Source organism: Desmodus rotundus, chromosome 6 (genome assembly GCF_022682495.2).
Source record: "Desmodus rotundus isolate HL8 chromosome 6, HLdesRot8A.1, whole genome shotgun sequence".
NCBI lineage: Eukaryota > Metazoa > Chordata > Mammalia > Chiroptera > Phyllostomidae > Desmodus > Desmodus rotundus.
Window position 1 is genome coordinate 28,784,097 of NC_071392.1, and position 23,297 is coordinate 28,807,393.

At 41.2% G+C, this 23,297-nt stretch overlaps 1 protein-coding gene across 1 annotated transcript in view; it reads right to left on the bottom strand.

Annotated features, from left to right (window-relative positions):
- The window catches only part of ASB4 (ankyrin repeat and SOCS box containing 4), a 53,936-nt gene that overhangs the window by 10,391 nt on the left and 20,248 nt on the right, over positions 1 to 23,297 (bottom strand). The window contains exon 3 of the mRNA XM_024577297.3: positions 2,442 to 2,932. Coding sequence (XP_024433065.2) covers positions 2,442 to 2,932 — 491 coding nt within the window. The remainder of the gene's footprint in view (positions 1 to 2,441; positions 2,933 to 23,297) is intronic.

The following is a 23,297-nucleotide window of genomic DNA, read 5'->3' on the forward strand; positions in this document are numbered from 1 at the left end:
CCTTGCTAGGGTTATTCTCCAAAAGGCTGTCAACAAGATCTTTGTGGAATATAAATCAGACTATACTTTCCAACTCAAAAATTCTTCAGTGACTTCCATCTCATTCAGTGTCAAAAACCAAGGACATGACCACGGCCCACAAGGCCATGTATATGGTCTGTAAACCATGCTCATACGCAGCTCTCCGACTTCTCTTCCTCCTGACTCACTCCACTCCGGCCACTCTGGCTCCTGCTCTTCCACAAACACGCTTAGCTCTCTCTGATCTCAGGTTCCTTGCACCTGCTTTTTCTTATACCTCAATGTTCTTCCCTCCATTCAGGTATTCACATGATTTGCTCCTCCGTGTCCTTATTTTCTCTAATCACCTTTGTAAAACAGCACATATAGAAACACCAAAAAAAAAAAAGGCATTCTTTTATTTTCTTTACCTCTTTTACATTTCTCCATAGCACCAAACACATTAGAGTACATTTATTTGTTATTTTGTTTTGTTTTTCTGTCTCCCACTAGAGAGTATATTTCATGAGGGCCTTTTTTGTGATTGTTGTTGTTCATCGCTCTATCTCCAGCTCCTGGAACAGTGCCTGGCTCATAGTAGGTGTTCAGTAAATATTTATCAAAATAAATAAGTGAATGAGCTTGACCACTTACTCTCTGTGACTTTAGGAAAATATCCCAAAGCTATCTACCACCTTTTACATGAAGATAATACCAGTACCTATCACAGAAGTTATAACATTTAAATAAAATCTATATAAAGCCTATTTAGAACTCAACAAAAGACATTGTTATAAATTATTGTTTATTTTTGTATTCCTCATCATCATAATCACTTAGAATTCTCTATTAAAAAATTTATAAAGTTTCAGAACATTTTGAGTATTACATATAATTCTAAGGAGCTCTAAGGAGCAAATCATCCATTAAAATACTGACAACCAAGAAAAAATCCCTATGAGATCACAAAATTCATTGATGTCATATCCACATCTGAACAGTCTCAGGGTTGTCCATCTGGAATTTGCCCTGAGTGCACGCCCCTTAAATTCTTTTTTTTAAAGATTATATTTGTTTATTTTTAGAGAGAGAGGAAGGAAAGGAGAGAGGGAGAGAAACATCAATGTGTGGTTGCCACTCTAGCACCCCCTATTGGGGAACTGACTCACAACCCAGGCATGTGCCCTATACTGGGAATCGATCCTGCAACCCTTTGATTGACAGGCCCGCACTCAATCCACTGAGCTACACCAGCCAGGGCTCCCCTTAAATTTTTTATTGGAACTTTTCTTCCAACTAAGCCTCACAGTGAAGAACGTCAGACCTGTTCTGCTATTTTACCAAGGGAGGAGATAGAACTTAGCTGTGAATTCAGTAAAACTCTGTCAACTAGCTTTCTGCGGCCCTACATTACTCAGTTGGTTTAGACCTAAAACTCCTCTGCTCCTTGTTAATTATTTTTTTAGAATGAGTGAGAGCCTAGGTATGGTGTCATTTGACTTATTTTAAGGTGACATGCATTTTGGTTTCCATATTAATTACCATCATCAACCTAATTTCTCTGTCATTTACCATGACATATTAAAACTATCTCTTTATGCCTTTGTCTCTCCCACTAGATTCTAAGCTACCTGAAAGTAGGTATCACGTTTTAGTCATATCAGCCTGTTAGCATCTGGTCTCTGCTACCCACTAGAGATTATTAATAACTATTGTTAAAAATAAAGGCTGTGCAGTGTGATAATACAGGAACAGATAGAAGCACCAAACGATGTCAGGTTGAATGAATGCTGGCACTGCCACTGTGTGAGGTCAGGCAGGTTCCTTAGCTACTCTGTTCCCCAAATTCCTCCTTTGTAGATTAGGGTACTAATACTGTTTATCTCATAGGGTTGCTAGAAGAGTTAAATTTAAAAATGAGAAATGCATAAATAAATAAAATTTAAAATGCTTCTAACAATGTGTTTAGTAAATAGAACTCATTAGATATAGTAAGTATAATTATTAGTACTCAATCAACATTAGCTCTCACTACACTGGAAAACTGAAAGTATAATTATTAGTAGTCCATAAACATTAGCTTTCACTAGGCTGGAAAACTGAATGGCCCTTTCATATCAACTAATTCCACCAGTCATCTTTAGGTCGTCCGGCCGAGACAGCAAGTGCATGCGGGTCTGACTCTATGCACCTGTCCCGCAGACTGAGCCTGGCCTTCTGATCTTCCTCCACTCAGTCCCTCAGGAAGCCACCGCCAGTTCACTGGTGGCTTCCACAAGACATGGTAGATTATCTTCCACTCTTGTTCTCATTCCCTGCTCTCAGCCCCAGATTTCAAACACACTTGGACTAGGATGAGATACCTAGGGCTATACGTGTGAATGGAAAGTCAGGTAGAGGATCAAGCCTCAGCTAAGTCGCTTGGAGGGACACGGCCTCACCTTATGAAACTGCGGAGGGTAGATTCGAGCAGCCCCGTGGTTCAGCAGTAGCTGGTAGCAGATCTCAGGCTGGGCTGCAGGGCGCACCGAGGTGACCTTCAGCACGTACTGGATGGCCGCACAGCCATTGATATCCATGAGATTGGCTTCGGCCCCCGCTTCCAGCATCATGTGCATGAGCACGTGGTCACAGTTCCAGGCTGCCTTGTGGAGCGGAGATTTGAAGTCGTCATCCCTGGCATTGACCTCGGCGTGGTAGTCGAGCAGCATGCGGCAGATGAGGTGGTGCTCCCTGCTGTACTCCTGCTCTTTAAAGCGGAGGGCCCAGTAGGTTGCGATCGCCAAGGGCGTCTCCATGTGGGCGTTCACACTGTCCACGATGGCCCCGTGTTCCACGTAGAAGGCCACCAGCTCCGAGAGGCCGAAGTGGGCAGCTGTGTGCAACGGTGTCTCCTCATCCTGGTTGTTGGTCTTCATGTTCACATTCGCCCCTAGGAAGGGAGATGGAGGAGACCAATTATTTAAACTTATTTTGCCTTTATACCCAAGGTTCATTAAACAGGACTTAACTCGCAGCTTCCCTGTTAACCATTGGCTGTCATCCATTATCCTTTCAAAGGTCAACTTCTGGGCCCCACTGACCACGCTCCTTTGAAACAACAGTGCCATCTCCTGGACAACCAGCAAATGCACCGGGGTCAGGGAGGGCAGGGCGGACACGAACAGATTTCAGGCCCTTTGTTGAATTTTAATTCTTATTCTTAGGTGGATTGGGGATTACAAAGTGGTTTCAGTTAGCTTTTTATTGATAAAAGCTAATAGCTTTTTATCAATAAAATAGGAAGTATCATTGAAAATAAAAAAAGTTTATAGAGCAATCATTGAGTTTCTTTGAATGTTTCACAAAATCCTGTTTTTCTTCTCTTTCGAAGTGGAAAAGCCTGAAAGTTTGGTCCAGGCAAACTTCAGTGATACGAATGTTGCCCAACCCTCTGACTGACAGACTAGAGCCGCGCAACTCTGTGAGGCTCCCAGAACACCCCTGGGAAAAACACCAACCACCAACCCTTGGACCTCCAAACTAGCCTAAAGGTCGTGTTTTTCATCGAAAGGGTGGAAGCCAGTATAGCAGAAATACCCGTTAAAAGAAAGACAATGATTTAGAGACTAACATATTTGACTTGTGGGTAACAATGGCTGTTAGTACTTGGAAAGCTCCAGAGAAATTATTTAATCCAACCCACTTATCTAATAGGCCTGGAAATGAAAGCAAACTTTATGTTTCTGATAGGAAATGTTAAGTATTAGAATGGTCAACTTCAGAAGCTGAAATTTTCCTTCTCTACCTAATTTAATGGGGTGAATCAAATGACCTCTATGTGGCCTATTTTACTATTGCCTCTGCTGGAAATTTATATAGGTACTTCAAGTATAAATCTGGACATACTTCTTTATTATTTTACCAGCAACAAATATTTATTAAGCACTTATCATGTGCAACATTCTGAGCTAAATGCTTTTTATATACTGCTTCATCAAATCTTCCTAGCTAGCATTCTTTTGCAATAGATGAAATTTTTATCCTAATTTTACAGATGAAGAAATTCCTACTTAGGCTAATAACCACACCAAGCTAAGAGGTAAGAGGTTGCAAAGCAGACAGCCCAGCTTTAAAATCTCTTCCCACTTCATTATTTTTCTAGAAAAACATTTTCTGTACTTCACTCTCTTTTGGCATTCAACACCTTGAAAGCAGCATAGAAATCATGTTGCATTTTGTTAATTAAAAAAAATCTGTTCTCCATGTATTGCTCCTTTATGCCCTTTTTTAATGGCGTCCTCTGATCATATCAAATGTTTGAGAAAGACGACGCCCCTACTGAAGCATGCTCAGTATCCCATACAAAATCAACCCCCAGTGAGGTTTCCCAGAGCACATTGCGCTGCAAACTCTGAGGCTGTCAGTCCCCTAACTTGCAGAAAGCAGAATCATAACCAAAGACTGTCACTCGTGAAGCCATCTGTGTTCATCAGTATTCTGCCCCAGAGAAGTCCGGGGTCAAGCCCTCTTTCGGGTCAGCCCTTCTTTTCTCTGGAGTGAAACGCAATGGATAAGAATGTCTTCCCAGAAGCCATGTTCAGAGTCACTTCAAACGCGGGAGAATTTCTACTAAAGAAGGGAATCAAAGGGTCGGGATGACAATTTTATAGGCCAACTCAGAACAGACCACATTCTTTATTTTTAAATGTACCTGGACATGTACAATTGATCCTTGACCCTTTAGTACAACCGGATAGTTCTCCTTTCTGAATAGGAGACCCTTAGTTTTATAGTATTTGAATTGTGTCTTTGAGTGTCTTTATATTTTCAGGGAATATATAAAGTTGGATGATTTGACTACTTTTTAATTGTAGATTTTGTGATTTAGTCAACAAATTAGAGACCATAAACATAAATTTTGGGGAAATTTTTGAAAAAAATACTTCTAATGCACAAATACAATATATTAGTTTCCTAGAGCTGTTGTAACAAAGTACCACAAATTAGGTGGCTTAAAACAGCACAAATTTATTCATAGTTCTGGAGACTAGAAGTTCAAAATTAAGGTACAGGCAGGGCTGGCTCCTTCTGAGAGTTTTGGCTGCCTTCTGAGAAGGCAGAATCTGCTTCCTGCCTCTCTCCTAGCTTGTGGTGATGGCAGGCACTCCTTGGTGTAGCTTGGCTTGTAAATGTCACTCCAAGCCCTGCCTCCATCTTCGCATGGCCTTCTGTGTCTCTGTCTTCACATGACTGTCTTCTTGTAAGGACACAAGTCATACTGCATTAGGGGCCCAGCCTGCTCTCTTCCTCATCTTAACTGATAATACCTGCAACAACCCCATTTCTGAAAAAGTCACACAGTGAAGTGTTGGGACTAAGACTTCCATATATCTTCGTTTTGATGTCGGGGGAGGGGATACAATTCAACCCATAACATAACATGCATTACATAATATATAAAAATACATATGTGCAGTTTTTAAAAAGTCATCACCGATGTAATCATATCCCAGGTCAATAAATCAAACACAAAAAAAGAAAAGACAATAGAAGAAAAGAAAAGGAAAAAAATCCAATAGTCTCAGACCCAGAGAATCCCTCCATTCTCTTCCGTAGCCTTCTCTATTACAACCCCTCCATCTTGCCAGACGTAATTATTATCCTGACTTACGATGCTCAGTCCTTGCATTTCTTTATAGTTTTGTCGCCTTTGTTTATATCTCTAAACAAGATAGTTTGGTTTCATTCATTTTTGAACTTCATATGAATGGACGAATAAACACATTCTTTCATGACTTGCTTCTTTTACTCAACAATATGATTGTGAAAATGATTTATACCGTGATGTTTAACTCTCATTTGTTCATTTAATTGGGTTCTACCTCATTTTACCGTGTCCTACTTTATACCTCATAGTAGGATGGATGAACCCACAATTCATCCATCCTGCTATGCTGGGTGCCCCCAGTCTCTGGTTCCTCCCCACACTGCTGCCATGAGCATTCTTGTCCCTTCTCGTACCCCGGGGCTCTGGGTTCCCCACCTGTGAGTGGGTTGTTGGGATGTTGCGCATGCCTATCTTCAGCATCCTTCAGTGGTGTCAGACAGGTGTTGCGCTGTTTCCCCTCCCATAAGCCTTTTGCGAGGATTTCTGTTGTGCCACATTCTTGTCAACATTTGGTATTTTCGGTCTATTTAGTTTTAGTCAGTCTGGTGGGAGTGTAGTGACAAACTGTGTTTAAATGTTTGCTTTCCTAGTTAACAATTCGGTTAGCCATATTTTATTGTGTTTTTTGACCAACACTGCCTTTTGTATACTATTATAAGGATTTCTGTGTTGTTAGTTCATTATTTGAAATATCATTAAAATGTGTAACATTCCATAGAGTGAGTTTATCTTGCTGTTGGGTGTGAAGATGTTTTTTGTTTTAAGTTTTGATCTTATGACTAATACTACGATTCGTAAATTTATATGTAAATTTTAGGATTATTTCCTTGGCATACATAAATCTCCCCCAAAGTAGAGTCATTAACAACTGAACTACCGGAAGGGCCTTTATGAATAATCGCCAAACATTATATTTATGCATCTCTCATTGATAAGGAAGAGTACTATGTTACTCACCAGTGTGTTGGTGCACATTTTTTAAAAGTTTGCTAGTTTAGGAGTAAAAAATGGTCTTTGTTGTTAAAAAAATGAATTCACTTAATTATTAGAGTTTGGACACTTCCTATGTAATTATTAACTAGTGGTATTTCTTCTTTGGCTAAACATCCAAATTTTTGTCTTTTTATACATTGAAGCCTTTCTGTTTTGTTTACATTTTATGAGTTCTTTGTTAAATTAAGATGTAATCCCATGCTTTCATAATTGTTATAAAATTTTAAACCAGTCTATTTGGGCTTTCTTAAATACAACAATGTTAACTTTAGATAGGCAAAATAAAAACAAATAAGTACTTTTAATAAATTCTAGAATGTCCTACTCCTCTCAAAGTTTGCAAAACTATCCTAATTAATTATAATTTAGTTTTATTATAGATTTAAAAAATGTTTAACATTGGATTCATCCGAAACTTATTTTAGTAGATATCAATTTAGGAAGAAGTGACGTTCTCACAGTACACCCAGCAGCCGGTCTAGATTCACAGCTTGGCTTCATCTGGGAATCTCCAAGCCCAGCATGGGTAGCAGCCATCTCAGATTGCTTTATAGCTCAGGCAGGGTGGCCGCAGGCAGAACATAGGATGGGGATGACCTTGGCCTGCACCACTCAGGAAACCCCAAAGCCTGCCCACCCAGTGGACTGCTAAAGACCACACTGGAGCACCACCACCCTGCCCATGCACAGCTGATCCTCCACAGGACAGAGGCTGGTGGTCAGTGGTCACAGCCAGCCTTGTAGCTGACTACTAGCCTGGGTAAATCCCTCCCATTGACCTTCCAGCAGCAATCAAGGCTCAAGTACAAGAGAAAGGTGTACTCGGCCCATATGAAGAGCACCCTCGAGTACCCAGCTTGAGTTATAGGGGAGGCTGTGCCACTGGACCCTACAGGACAAAATTTGATGCAGATTGATTGCTCTACTTGCTCAGTCATTTTGAATGTGACAGCCACGCAGTACACATGCTCACTCAACAGTGTCCACCACCCCCACTAACTAATACAGTGTGGTCATCATTATTCATGTATTGTCCACCCTCCTTGGTTGCCAGGTTACATCAATATCATGCAAACTGTTCTCATTATAATAACAATGGCTGGACTTTTTCTGGACAGACCGGGTCATATACACATGACCCATGGACATGAACAATGGTGTGGGGATTGCCTGAAGCAGTGGGTGGTGCTGTGCGCAATGGGGCAAAGGGGCAAAAAATGGGACCACTGTAATAGCATAATCAATAAAAGATAATAAAGAAAACAAAAATAAACTACAAGACAGTGGGGGCAAGAGGAGGTTTCTGTCACTACAGGAACTGTCACCGTGCTTGCTTTAGTTTTCTTTCTTCCAAGAGAAAATTTCACAGTAAACCCCAGCCCATTTCTGCTTTCTTCCCTCCCTCTCTTTCTCCATGGAGATAATGACTAAAGTTGATTTTTGTCACTTCCTTGCAAACTTTTGTTCCGTTTTTACTCACATATTTATCCATAAACAACATATATGTCATTGTTATGTGTTCTTAAAAACTGTGTAAGTGGCGTCTCACTTCTGCAATCTGTTTTGATCATTCCCATTATGTTTTTGAATGGAGAGCTGATTTTTTTTTTTCCCATTTCAACTGCTGAATAGAACCACACTGCAAAGTTAAACAAGAGTTTAGGCTTTCCTCTACCACAGACAATTGAGATGTTTTAGCTTTTTCATAATAACAAATACCTTTCAAATTGTGCAGGAGTTTTTGGAGAGAAATAGAATTACTGGTAGTAGTGTATGAACACTTCAAACTGTATTAAATTATATTCATCGGTGGTTATATCAATTTATATGTACATCAATACAGTTTAAATATTTCCAACACTTAACACTGTCAAACAGTTTCTTGTTTGGTAATTAGGTAGTACGAAGTGGTGTTTCAATTTAGTTTGCATTCCCCGGGTTACCACTAGAGTTGAGTGTCTTTATAGGTGACAAGATTTTCCCTTCCATGAATCATCTGTTCTTAGCCTCTGTCCATGTTTCATTGTGTTGTTTGTGTTTTTCTTATTTATTTTTCAGGATAGACATAGTAACTCTTTTGAGGAAATAGTAAAAAAACATCATTAAAGTCAAAGGACTTAAATTCAAATAAATGGCAAGCTTTGCCATGTTCATGGATAGAAAGATTCAATAGTGTAAGGATGGCAATTCTTCCTGAACTGATGTATAAACAGTGCAATTAAAGTAGTATTTTTATAAAATTTGCTTAGAATAAAGAGCAAAAAGTGAAAAGAATGAAAAGGAAAAGAGAGATGGTGAAGAAGGGGTACTTACCCTACCCGCTATCCAAGCAAACTATCGTTAAAGCCCCGTGGTACTGATTCATAGAGACACAATTAGACCCGTGAACTGTGATGTGGAGTCTAGAGACAAGCCTACTTAAAAAAGCATCCGCAATGACAGAGGGCGCAGTCCCGATCAGCAGAGAAATAACAGACTGTGTAATAAAAATATTGGGACCGAAGACTAGCAGTGTTGTAAAAGCACAAACTAGAGTCATGTGTGACGGTCGATGAAAAGCTAAATAATAAATTTCCAAAATATGAACTTATTGGGGGGATTACCTTGCAAGTGATATACATGTCTAATCACTACACTATACACCTGAAACTAATACACTGTTGAAGGTCAGCTGTAACTGAAATACAAAAATCAATAAGTAAAACAGACATGCAGGGTTGGAACTGGAGGGGGATGGGCAGCCAGCCCTCCATATTCATCACTATGTTTACAGAACACCCTACAGGAAACTCGAGGTTGAGGCCGTTTTATGCGAGACTTCTACTGGAGCTGTTAGTTCCAGCCCTTTCCGAGGTCTGAAACATGAGGGTGCTATCTTCTCGTATCCGCCACTGCTTTGACTTCCCTCCACCAGTTACCTTGTTTGTAGCTCTCCAATAAACCTGTGGGCAGACAGCGTTGACGGTTTCCACTTCTTTGTTAAGTCTGCCAGCTGTAACATTGCTTTTGGGGCTCTTCTCTCTTTGGGCATAGCTTCCCTAAACATCCTGCACCGCAGAGCCCACTGCCTCGGCTGGGGGACACTCTCCAGATTTAAATAACTCCTTGACTCAGGGATGCCCTTCTTCTCTGACCCACATATGCCCCACTTACGTGGCCGGCACTGGGAACCAAAATAAGGGAATTTGCATTACCTATTTTATACCATATTTCCTTCTTGGATTAACTTACCTAGAGTCTTCAAAATTATTTTTATTAAATAATAAGACAATGCTTTTTTAAAAATCAACAGTGTAGCAGAACTTGATCAACAATTTCCTGGAGTCGATGTGTTTACAGAGGCAACTCTTTTAACACGGTTTACTTTAATCTTTCCGCGTTATCTCCCTAACTCCAGCTAACATAGTTATGTATCTATTTATTATCAAATTTAGATAGTATTTTTTAGGTTCTGACATGAAAGGTAGATTTTTGTCTATTTCTTCCAACCTCCCCTCTTAATATTTGATAGCTTCATTGTGTTTTAAACCTTATGTTAAAGTATTAAAACTTTCTTACACTTAAGTCTCTATCCATGAATTTATTACATCATCTCTTGCTGCCTCTCTATGGAATGAGGATATGGCCAAGTTATTTCCCTCCTATACTTATTCCTCTCTTTTCTGACAGCTACAATTCACATCGTCATCGTTGTTAAAATTGTTATATTCAGTCCTGTATCCTCAATCTAGTCTTCTGTGATTTGTCCATGGTTCATTACAAAAGTTTTTTTTCAAATATAAACACTATTTAAGTTATTATGACTTGGAAGTGGAGGTCTCTAATTTTGGCCTCTAACTGGAATTGCAGAGACACGGGCCATTCTGCCAGGCTGCCAGGAATCCCCACACAGGCTGTCTTCTCTAAAGGAGCCTCACCTAGAAGGGCCCCGCCCTTGCCTAACTGCTTTACTATTACCATCTTGAAATTCTTAATAATGTTTTTTAAAAAGAGGCCCCACATTTTCATTTTGCACTGGGCCCCCCGCACAATATGCAGCCTGTTCTTCCTCCTTCCCATACCAGGAAAACTAAATTGAGTCCATGTAGCCAATGCGTGATAGGTTAGGAGTGTCCTGCACCAGCTGACTACTCGCTGTCTCAGGGGAAAAGGGCAGATTGTAACTATGCTTAAACCCCACCTGCTGCCTGAAAAGCTCTACCTCCACGAGCAAGCTGGGGTCCCGCAGCAGTGAGCTGACCCGCTCGCTGAGTAATTGGTGGGCAACGTGTGTCCTTTTAGGACAGCGCTTAGGGGAAAATCAGGAGCTCATCCCCATCATTTCTCCTACCTACCCCTTTCCCCCCCTTCCCCAAATTTATTAATTTGCTTTAGGGTTGTTAATCTTATTTTGCTTATTTCCAAAAATAATAAAAGGGATCCTTCTAAAACAATTTTGACTACTGCATTTGATTTTGTAAGCACTAAACTACAGCTATTTTCACTGATTCCTGTGCATTTAGTGGATTGCAGTGCTTTGAACATCTGGCAACTCCAAAAGGTTGCCAAGCTAGCTCCCTCCAGGAAGGAACTTCCCTGCCTGCTCTGCTCGTCTCTCCTTCCCTTCCCTCGCAGCAGCCCTGCGGGGCTTGGGAGCCACCATTAGTAAGATGGGTAAGAAGGGATAGAAGTGCCAAGCGCAGGAGAGGGTGCGCCCCTTCCCCAGCGTGTGTTTCCAGTCTGCGGCAGACTCGAGCATGGGGTGGGGTGGGGGGGGCGATCCTCAGCTTTAAACCAAGCTCGAATCATTAGTCTTGGATATTCAACTTTCGAATAGAGACTGAACGGTGAGACTTAAAGTGACTACCTAACTTTTTCTTACCTAAGAGTTACCAGAGAAGATATAGACCCAGCTGAGGTTTCCTCCCATAGTAAAGGAGAAACTAGATCCTCTGGACAATTTAAAGAGACACTGGAAAACAAAAAATAAAATTTTTTATGACTACATCCCTTGTACTTTGCATGATCCAGTTTATAGTCACATATCTAGTACATTTTTAAAGCAGGGAGCCTATTGGAAAATTTTCGAAGAACACAAATACCTGAGACTATTTTCTCTCTTGTCATCCTACATTAAAAAATAATGTTTAAGAGGTGTAGAATTCTTGGGTAACTTTCTCCACTCTTTTAATACTGAACGTTATGAAGAAATGAAAGCCCACCAAATTTTTTGTTTCTTTACAAGCAATCTACTTTTTATTTATTCACTTGTTGTGAATAAATAAATAAATTTTACTATTTTTATTATTGAAATTTGATATTTTATTAAAGATTTATCTAGGCTTCTATATATTTTTCCATTTGTTTTGCCAGGAACCAAACCAACTCATTCTATCTCCATGTGAATGTGTTTCTCTATTTACACACAAAATTTTTCTACCTTGTTTTAAAATATTGGTCATATTCACAAAGGAAACCTTTATATATATAATGAAACTATAAAACCTCTTTTGGCTTAACATGTTCATCACCCCCCAATTACCGAGTTATGATCATTGAAAAGAAATCCCCTCTCACAATTGTTTAAACCCCAATTTTCAAATACATGTGTGAAAATATGGTCTATTGCTCATGACATTTATTTAATGCCACCTTAAAAATGTACACTTTTCTTAGAAAAATCACTAAGACAGGGTGAAAAGTATTTAGTCTCCTTGGATATAGTGGCCTCAGTATGTGTGAGAACATAAAGAAATGTGGATTATTCTCATGGCTTATAATCGTAAGAATGCGAGAAAGAACCTGGTTCAATGTATGAACTTGAGGTAGAAGTTTAGAATCTTCATTAGCTATCAGTACTTGTTTTGTCAAAGACATCTTCATTCTCCTCAGCTTAACTTCACCTGCCTCCGTTCAAAACTGTACTTGCACAGGCTTTTTTATAGGCAAAAGACAGCACATTTGTTCAATGTTCCTTTGTGAAAATATTAATAATGTCTGCTAGTTTTCAAGCACTCACTGGGCGTTTTACATATATTGTCTCGCTCATTATTAACAGTCACTTTCTTCAGAAACATCTATTATTCAAAGAGTAGGTTTTTTTCATATTCAGGGCTTTTCATTTTCTGCGTGTTCTGGGATTGTTTCCCAAGTATGCTCCTTTGTCAAGGACGCAATTTTGTGCAGTGTCGACTTTGTTATTAACTGTCACCAGAGCATATTTTCAGTTGGCTGCTTTGTTCTAGTTTCAATTTTGCCCTTTCAATCTGCAATCTATGGCAAATATATTTTCCTGTGTCTTTCATAGTCTTGTCTTAAATGAAATCTTAAATGAAACACCATCTCCCCGAAGCCTCCATTTCTCTGTGTCTCCCATTCTCCTGGGTCTGGAGTTGAGAACTACTCTCTTCTAAATCAACAGCGTCGGAACTGTTCCTCTTTCGCCCTTGCATACAACCCCTCATCTGTTAAGGTTTATGTCACCCACCGAGGTTACTCTTAATCCCTTCCTAACTACAAACTCACAGACTCTCAGTCACTCTCTTGTTTTCCCTGAAGACACAGGTATCTGACTCAGTTTCTCTTTTATCTCTGTCGTCATCCTGCAGCACCTCTGCTGGTGACCCATCCAACCCATTCGCACTCAGCACCCTAGTATCTCCTGGGGAAGGCTGTGTTATGTTGCTAAATATCTTGTTCCTATTACCAAGCAAATGCTCGCTACCCAGCATGCATAGAAGACGGTACTATAGCACCAGCTTTTGAGAAAATTAAAAAGAAAGAAAAACAGCTTTTCTTGCAAGGTCGACTGGCGAAGAGACAGGAGGCAAGGCTCAAATCAGTCCCTCCGATCCAGGGCTCCTGGCAGGATTTTTAAGGGGTTCCGTCACCGGGTCTTCCTGGGCAGTGGACCTTTTGCTCTAGTTCTGTGCAGATGCCTATGTGCTCTTGCTTATGTTGTTTCCTTGACCTGCAAAACCTAGGTAGGGACAAGCTAGATATGCTCAGAAAATGCAATGAAGGCAAGCATCAGAAGAAGTAAGAGAGGGAGTGGCAGGAAATAACATCGGTGAGGAAGCAGGGGGCAGACAATGCCAGGCTCAGAGGGCCATGGAAAGACTTTAGACTATATTCTAAATGAGAGCAGAGATGGGTTTCTATGTAGTTGGATAGATAAGCTGGAGTTCAGAGGCGAGGGTCAAGCTGGGACATGCGAGTCTGGGAGTGAGCTCCACTGGGTTATAGTTGAATCAATGGGACCAGAGAGTATCACCAAGGTGAGTTCAGATGACCAACGTGTATCTTCATGCGAACCTGGGGCCCACCAGGAAATAGGGCAAAGAAAGGCCAGTGAAGGAGAAAACAGCTCGGCTCTGTGAGTGCTTATTAAACCCAGCCTTTCCCCTAGTCTGTTCTCAGAGCAAGTTTCTCCTTCAACAGCTACCTGTATTTTTAAAAACATATTGAAACCATGAAACAAATATTACAAACTATTTCCTTCTGCCTGCTGAAGCAAATCTTTTTCATATCAAAGCTTATCTCTCAACTCCACAGACTATTGCTTCTCATCCCTTGGGATACAGCCTTTTCCTCATAGAGGCCATGTTTATTTATTCTTATGTTTATTTTTAATTTTCTCAACCTAAAGGAAAAGCTATCTTTATAGACGTGAACAATCCAGAGGTAGGCACTGAGCTCAGTCACCTTATACCTATTTTATTTTTTATCTTTTTCATTCCAAAAACACACTGATCAAAATTTAGTAAAGTAACCATAGATAAGACTGAATGACTCAGACTTTGGAAAATGTGCTATTACACTACTTTGTGCTAATCTCGGGCTCCTAAAGTGAGACCCTATCTTATGATTGGGATAGTGTTCGTGCTGAAGGAAATGAATGCTGTTATTGTCATTCAACTGGGGGGGAAAAAAGGTTAATCCTGGGAGGTTTTTTTGTTTACTTATTTATTGTTTTTTTTTAAGGCCATGAGTTTAGAGAAAGTGAATAATGACTTCTTGTCCCCAAGGACAAAATACTGTCTGTTCTGGACTCAGAACAATGAGTGGCCAAGGTTGCCTGGGGGTGGAGGTGAAGGGGCCTGGCCACACAGCAGCAGGACCAGAAGAGACGGGCAGGTGATGAGGTATGAATGGGAGGGATGCCCCCACTCCAAGGCAGAATGAGAGGAGCAGTGGGAGCAGCAAGTGGGAACTAGGTTGGCAGAAACCAGTTGAGTGGTGAGGACTTAATCAAGTGAGAGTGGGCCTTTCCTTTCTGATGGCAGCAGCACAGGAAGGCAATGGTGATGAAGCTCATCTCTAGAGTAGCCAGCATTCTAGCCCGGGAGGGAGGAGCCCTTCGGTCCAGATGGAACACCTGGCTTCCTTTTGGATCCAGTGGCTTACAGGAAGAACTATTGCTTGAACAGAGGTAAGTCACTGATAGGGATTCCTGTCATGAAATGGGACTTGGGGGAAAGACCCCCTGCTAATACAGGGCACACATACGTGATACAGTCTATGTCCGAGCTAATGAAACTGCAGGGATGACTGCATAAAGGTTTGGGACGACCCCTGAGATCGATGGAAGAGGGAAATTCTTTCCCTCGGCTCCCTTTTCATTTCTGTCCCTTATGTCAGCCCATGACCTGTTTAGGTTTCAAAGATACCAGGTCCCCTTCAAACTTTGGGTGGAATTAATCAGAAGGCTTCAATTTATTTATTTAATTTATTTATTGTCTGTTTCTTGCAGAATGCAGCTTCAGATTTATCCTCTCCTGAGTTGCCAGGGTAATAGTCCCTCCTTATGGGCCAGTGTGTTGTTCACAGACTCCCAGTTGGACTTGTTTTACTTCATACCTGAGAGCTCTCTGAGACAGGTAGTGACTAATCCCCTGAGAAAGCAGGATCTTCTCTAATTCCTGCCATACTGAATGCTGTGAGCTGGGTTCTCAATGGATGGAGACTGATAAAGGAGTTAAGAAGAATTCGTGTTTCGTGAAGCTCTGAGCGTTGGAGTCAACCTCCTTCGCTAACTCTTGGGAGGCCACCTGTCCCATTGTCTTTAAGAGGATACAGCATGTAGCAATTCATCCAAAGGATATATCCCAATTCTTTCCTTTTCATGATGTAATAAATAGAAATTTCACTCGTTCTTTGGTTTAGAGTTTGTTCATATATTTAGTTTATATAGCTATTATGAAAGGGATTCGTTGGGGGGGCAGTAAGTTTTAATGTATTTTTACAGATATTTAATAGTAAGTAGGAGGTGTATATTAGCCTGGTCTGTATTAGTGTGGAAGAAACTTGTTATGACAAAGAAGTCATAACGTTGGTGAGACAGTCATTCAAGTCATTGACCAGGAAGCCCAGAAGGGGGAGGGAAAGACATAAAACTAGGAGGAGAGGGGAGACCGGGATAAAAAGAGGTACGCAGAACCAGAGTCACTATGACGTTTTAGAACTGGTCGCGCATAGCTGAGGGAATGAAGGTCGAAAAGGTTCAAGGTGAAAATATCGAAGCAATAGAAAGGGCCAAGGTGTGACAATGGGAATGGATGGCTTGCTGGAGGGGGGTGAAGGTTGTTAGAGTTAAGAAGGTCCAGGAGCTGAGCGGGTGACTTTGGATGGATAATCTATGTCAAAATTGAAATCCATCCTGGCTGATGGGACTAGGGAAATAGACCAAAACTGAGACCCAGGGGACATAGTCCTCAGTAGGAAATGACTGGCAATGCAGTAGAGGACAATGCAAGTAATGAGTATATTAGTTTCTTACTGCTATTGTAACAAATTATGATAAATTTAGTGGCCTAAAACAATATACTGTCTTACAGTTCTGTAGGTCAGAAGCCCAACACAGTTCTTGGTGGGCTTGATGACTAATTCTATGTGACAAGTTGGTTGGGCCACAGTGGGCAAATATTTGGTCAAACATTATTCTGGATGTTTCTGTGAAGGTGTTTTTTTAGGAAAGATAAACATTTACATCAGTGGACTTGGGCAAAGCTGGTTATTCTCCATAGCACAAGTCGGCCTCATCCAATCAGTTCAAGACCTGAGTGTAACAAAGACAGACCTCCACTGAGCAAGAAAGAATCCTGTGGGAATAGTTATCGCCTTTGACTTGAACTGCAACTCTTCCCTGGGTAGCCGACTGGCCCACCCTGCAGATTTTGGACTCGTACTGCTACAATCTCATGAGCCAATTCCTTAAAATCAATCTCTCTCTCTCAGTTCATTGTCTTTGGGGGAAAATGGCTAACACAGTAGGCTAAAACCAAAAGTCAGTGACACTGTTCCTTCTAGAGTCTCTTAGAAGAATTGGTTCCTTGCATTTTCCAGCTTGTAGAAGCCACCCACATTCTTGGCTCATGGTCTCTTTCCTCCATCTTCAAAGCAAGCAATGGCGGGTAGAGTCTTTTTCACAGAAAATCTTTCTGACCTTCTTTCCAGAGTCACATTTCCTCTCGCCTCAGTCCAGAAACATTTCTCCAGTTTTAAGGAGATGAGCCGACTCGGACAATCCAAGCCTATCTCCCCCATCTTAAGGTCCCCCATTTAATTACATTTGCAAAATACCTTTGGCCATATAAGGTAACATTCACAGATTCCAGGGGTTAGACTACAGATATCTTCGGAGGGTCATCAGTCTGCCTACTGGAGCAAGTGAGATAAAATCTGCCCTCAATGGGGAGCTGGAAGATGGTTGATGTACACAGACCAAAATGAAGTTCTTGCTGCACCAAATACAAATTCCGTTTCTAACTCTATGCTCCAGTTTCATTCTTTTGAGACATTTCCCAAACTCTGTTCTGTGATACATTACTGCTGTAGGATACATCAAAAATGAAGGCTCTGTGGTTAACCAAACTTGTGGATTCTGTGTACCTTTGTATATTTGTAATCACATTAACATGTGAAAGATTCTGAGCAGTCCTATAGCAAGGAAATCTCTCTAATTTAATATGAGTTTTTCTAAACTTATTTGACAAAGGAACTCTCTTTTTGTAACACCTGTCAACAGTCCCAGAGTCAATGTTTAGTAGGATGGACGTTGGAAAATGCATTTCTAGACAAGACAAAGGTAAGTGGGTGGGGGGAGAGGCATACATGAAGATCCATGAACTCTTGTTTGAGTTCCCTAGAATCAGTATGGACTATTATCAATATTCCCATGTAGTAAATGAGGGCTGATATTCAAAGAGGTTAAATCTTGCACTCACTCATGTAGATAGTGAATGGGGAGGGAGGTAATAAGAATTTACACCCAGGCAATCTTACTCAAGTACCTATCCCCTTAAGCGTGATATTTGAGCTCATCTTTTATATCAAGCCATATTTGAGCCCCTAGGTCGAATACCAACCACTCCAGTCTAATCAATTGCAGTGGGGAAGGACCAATGTTACAGAACATAACACCATCTATGCCTTCCCTTCATCAGAGGCTGTGAACAACGCAGGTCTAGGAGGAGCTGAGTGAGAGGCAGTTTTATTGACTGATCCATCCAGTCTACAATGGAGATGAGATACGGGAGAGAACCGGAAACTTCAGTGGGGATTCTAAGCAGCAAAGGAGAGGCAGCGCCACCTAGTGGGAAAAGTGCAGCTTTGCATCAAGGTCAATCAGCATCCAAAACCCAGTTTTACCATTAAACAATCTGTCTACAGTTTGGTGTTTTATCTATGTATTTATGTATCTATGTATCTATCTGTCTGTCTATCTGTCTATCTATCTATCTATTATCTATCTATCTATCTATCTACACAATTACAGACGTCCCCATTTCCCCCACTCCCTTGTCCTCTGCCCCCCACTTCCCTCAGGCTGTCAGCACACTGCTGTTTGTGTCTATGGGTTATGCATTTATATTCTTTGGCTAATCCCTTCCCCTTCTTTCATCCAGTACCTCCTCCCTCCTCCCCTCTGACAGCTCATTGTTTTAATCTGCAAATGGGAATAATAGTATTAACCCCATCCGATAGTTGAGAGGATTAAAACGGAATACGGATAAAATGCCATGCATGCAATAGAAATGCCACATCCAGTTGATATTACTTTTAATTATTAAGTCCAAGCAGATCTTTCCTGGGGCTTTTATTCAATCTTTTCCTCCTGCCCCAGTCCAAGTTAATTCAACTTTGCTTGAAGGAGTGACTTTCCTTCCTGCCTTTACTACTCAGTTCTTTGGTTGGCACTGCCTTCTTAATAGTGTGTCTCTGACCACTGGCTGCAGGGACATCTCAGGCTGCAGGTGACAAAGCCAAAGGATGCTCTTGGGGCCTCCCCAGCAGCACTTAGCCAGCCCTCTGTGGCCCCGGGGTGGGGGTGGGGGTGTTGATACCTCTTCTGACTACTAATGAGATGTTTTATGTCAGTAAAGAGATGGTTCTCTCTGTTTATGTTCCCACTAGTTTCCTAATTAGAAGAAACTTCAGGAATCTGGGTTGTGCCTGAAGTTTAGCTTCCAATTCTGCTGCTTTGGCTATTTCTCTGATTGGTGTGTTTTCCTGGTTAGCTGAATGAAAAACAGAGATGGGGGCCTCAGGCTCTTGTCTGATTTACCCCTTTTACCTCCAAACCTGGGCCCTGGAGTCTCCTTCTAAAATTGTTTATGACTTACTGAGATTACAAAGAAAACACTAACATTTCTGTTTATGAGTCTGATATCTTTTCCTAAATGGTTCTTGAAATGTTCATGAGGTAATGAGATCCAGGCTCCTCTAAGTGAGAAACAAATTAGAGAGAGGTGCTGATGGAAAAAAAGTAATGCAGGCCCGAAGAAATTTCATCCTTCAATGTCTGGTTTCAGAGGCTGCTAGTTATAAAGCAAAGACAACACTCCCAGACTAAAAACTCACAGTGCAAGCCACTTGTGGCCTTTGATCAGAGAACTGGACGCAGAGACGGCCAGTGGGAGGAGGAAACCTATACCGCTGATGGGGGAAGAGAAGGCTGTGGTTAGCACTCCTTCTGAAGGAGCGCTTTGAACCCTCTGGGCAGCAGTGTGAGACCCAAAGTTAGCACACAGACCTGGGGTAGTCCTGTCAGTGAGACCGGAACATTTAGTGTTTGGATTTTAAGAAACCGTCAGCAGTTAAGTTTAGTATCAGGGATATTTATCTTGCACTTCTTGTTTCTATTTATTTTAACTGTTGCTATATCACATTGTTAGAGGTATAAATTAGAAATTGATGAAAGTATTGCTTTTAATTAAAGAGTTTAATTTGAAGGAAAATGAATGAATGGATGTTTAATATATCTTTTTCGATCACTTCACTACCCCTCTGTTGGAGCAACTCCAGAAAACCCAAATGAAGGCGTTATACTTAGAAGGAAAAAATCAGCTTCTGTGTTGAGGGTCTGCTTTGTGACTCCAGACCTTCTATGTACTAGGAAGTGGCAAAGTGGGGGTACATGATTGCTTTGGGGGGCCTATTTTAGAAGAGAATCATTGATAGTTCTTTATATCTTTTAATTAAACACATTTCTAATATGCCCAGAAGTCTTCTCATAATTTTTTTCATGAAAAACATATTATAGTAGTGAATTTTTTTAAGCTAATGAAATTCTAATGCAACATTTCAACTTCTCTCTCTGTTTTTAAAAGATTTTATTTATTTCATTCTAGGGAGAAGGGAAGTGAAGGAGAGAAACATCAGTGTGTAGTTGCTTCTCATGTGCCCCCAACCGAGGACCTGGTCCACAACCCAGGCATGTGCCATGACTGGGAATCAAACCGGTGACCCTCTGGTTCGCAGGCCAGCACTCAGTCCATTGAACCACACCAGCCAGGGCTGGACTTCTCTTTTCTATGGGCAGTGTCAACTTAGCACAAACTTTTCTCTTCATTCTTTAACTAGCTAGATGTCCCAGAAGGTTAAGCAGTATACAATATTCAGCAAGGCATAGAATAGGGCCTGCTTGAAACCCAACAACTATGTGAACTGGGGCCTTATTTTACTTCTCTGAGCTTCTGATCCCCCATCTATAAAATGAAGAGAACAGTATGCACCTCACATTGTTGTCGCAAGGATTAAATGAGACATTTTATTTTAAAGGACCTGACATTCCACATCCTAGATGCTTCATACACATTATTTTCCTTTCCATTTTCCTCTTCATATGCCTATATACCAGCAACATCAGTTTCCTTTGTATGGAAAGCTGATTCTGTTAACTTTATTAAGCTAGATTTTCCATTAAGCATTTGTCCTTATTCATTAGCTAGGAGGACTGACGCAAAAAGATATTAAATTATTTACTCAAGTTTAATGACTGAAATTGAAAACCTTTTTCCCTGCTTAACATGAATATGCCCTTTTCAGTATGCAGAGCTTTGTTGCGTTTATTCAAAAGCTATCGCTAAGTGCTTAGTTTGGAACACAGGATTAATGAGCCCGGAGACAGGGCGTTCGTCACCATGGCAACCAAACTAGCTTTGCCCTGTTCCAAGCTCAAAGAACGGATGCAGGATGCTTAACTCTGACCTGAGGTACCGTATATAGCTGGGTGTTCTTTTTCGTATATTTGACTCCCCATTGCTGCCTCCAATTACTCCCTAATTCTCTTGAAAATAAAAATAAAAAAGAACATCCTTGCTTCTTTAGGGCTCAGCTCTTTCATTTGTACCGCCTGCCTTCCTCCTTGAATACATTTCTCTCTCCATCCGTTTCCAAAGATTTTGGCACATTTTGCCTCTCCACACAAATTCTAGGTTACTTCGACAGTCACACAGATGCCTTCTATGCCCTGGCCTCTCAGTGCCTGGATCTCATTTTTTCCAGGGACTTTCTCTTTCTCTCTGACCTGCTGACTCCCACCCATAGTCATCCCTGGACTGAGTCATTACCTTCAGATGATCCGTCTCCAGAAGTTACAAATTCCAGCACTTGATTCTCCGACCATAACTGCCCTTCTTTGCAACTTGATTTCATTAGGACCCCTCTCTGTGATTGATGTAACTTACTTTCCTCCCCTTCTTATCCAGTTTAGTTCCATATTCCATTATTTCAATAACTCTTTTGCCAAAACCTTAAACTTCCAATTTTTCATAGCACCTACTTGGTTCTACGCAGCTGAGAGCCATACGGCAAAAATGTCACTGCAGGTGAGGTGCCGTCTGCACAAGACTGGTGCCACCAGGAAGTCAGATATAAAGACTCAGCTGGGTCCTCAGGACTGCTCAGCGGTCCACTCCTTCTCTGCTTAGCTTTCTCTGTTATGCCCCCACTCTTCTTAGTAATTATCTCACACTTCTTTCACTCCTCAGTCTTTCAACCCCCTGTCCTCTCTCTTCACTCTTAGATCTCCTCACCTCCTATTTTTGCAGGCCGTAGCTTTCAGATGGAAACTTCCATAAAGTCTTACTACTGCACATACGACTCCCATCCTCCTTTTTTTTTTGTCTCTAGCTACACCAGAACAGGTGTTCTCTCTAGAGCCAATCCCTCCACCTGGTTCTAGATCTCATGTCCCAAACTTCTCAGAACCCTCACACCATGAATTGTCCTTCCTCTCTATCGTCAACGTCTGCTGCACTAGTGGGTTTTGCCATCATTTAAAAATGCTCAGGTTTCTGGCATTAAAAGAAAAAAAATTCTCACCCTCATGTTCCTCTTCATCTGCCCTCCTGCTTCTTCTTCACTAACACTCTTTGAAAGACTTGTTCCCCCTCACAGACAACTCCTTTTTTAGTGACCCATCCCCTCCATTCCAGTTTCTGTATCCATCACTCAGCTGACTGCTACCATCTGCAAGTCCTTGTCACTAAATCCAATGGGACTTTTTTAACTCTCAGCTTCTGGATTTCTCAGTAGTATTTGGCCCTTCTGATGTCTCCCTCCTTCCTGACATACTCTCTTCACAGAAGAAAAGAAGCCACGAGTGCAAGAGGCCATAAACTGAGAGTCCTTTTGCCATTAACGGTGACTAAATGGCTCTGGTTCAATCACGCTCTTCTCCCTAGTGCTAGCATTTGTTCTTAACTGAACAGTCAATAAATCTTCAACAATCAGCAACCAGTATGTACCATGTACTCGGCAATGCTGAGCAAACTCTGCTCTCATGGAATCCGTAGTTCAGTGAGGGAGGCAAGGAATCAAAGAGTTAAAGAAATAAAGTATTAAGTGCCACGTAGGAAAAGTACAACACGCTGTGAGAATCCAAAAGAACACAGGGGCCAACCTTAGTTGAAGGGAATTCAGGAAGAGCAATCCTTGTAATTGACATCTGAACTAAAGGCTTAAGAAAAGGTAAAAGCTGAATCAAGAGAAAAGGGTTGAGCATTCTAGAAAGTATTTACACGATATTTGCATTCCTGGTCCCTTTCCCCAACTCAGCACCTAGAATACAGGAATCAGGCCTTGACTCTCCAGGAAGAAGCCTGTAGAGTTTTCTTTGGAGTATGTTACCAGTGTCAGGGTTTCCCCAGATAAAAGGTCCAGCCACATCCCCCAAAGCGAAGCTAAGCCAGCTAGCCCATCCTTACCCCTAGCTTTGAAGTCAGCAAGCAACCAAGCATTATAAAACACCTAAGGACAGCTTAGGTGGTAGAAAGAGACAATGTAAAACAGAGAAAACCAATCTGGAGTACATCTCCCAAAAAGTACAACCCAAAGATAAAGAAACACACAATAGAAGAGACGATATAAGGCAATTAGAGCAGCAGTCTGG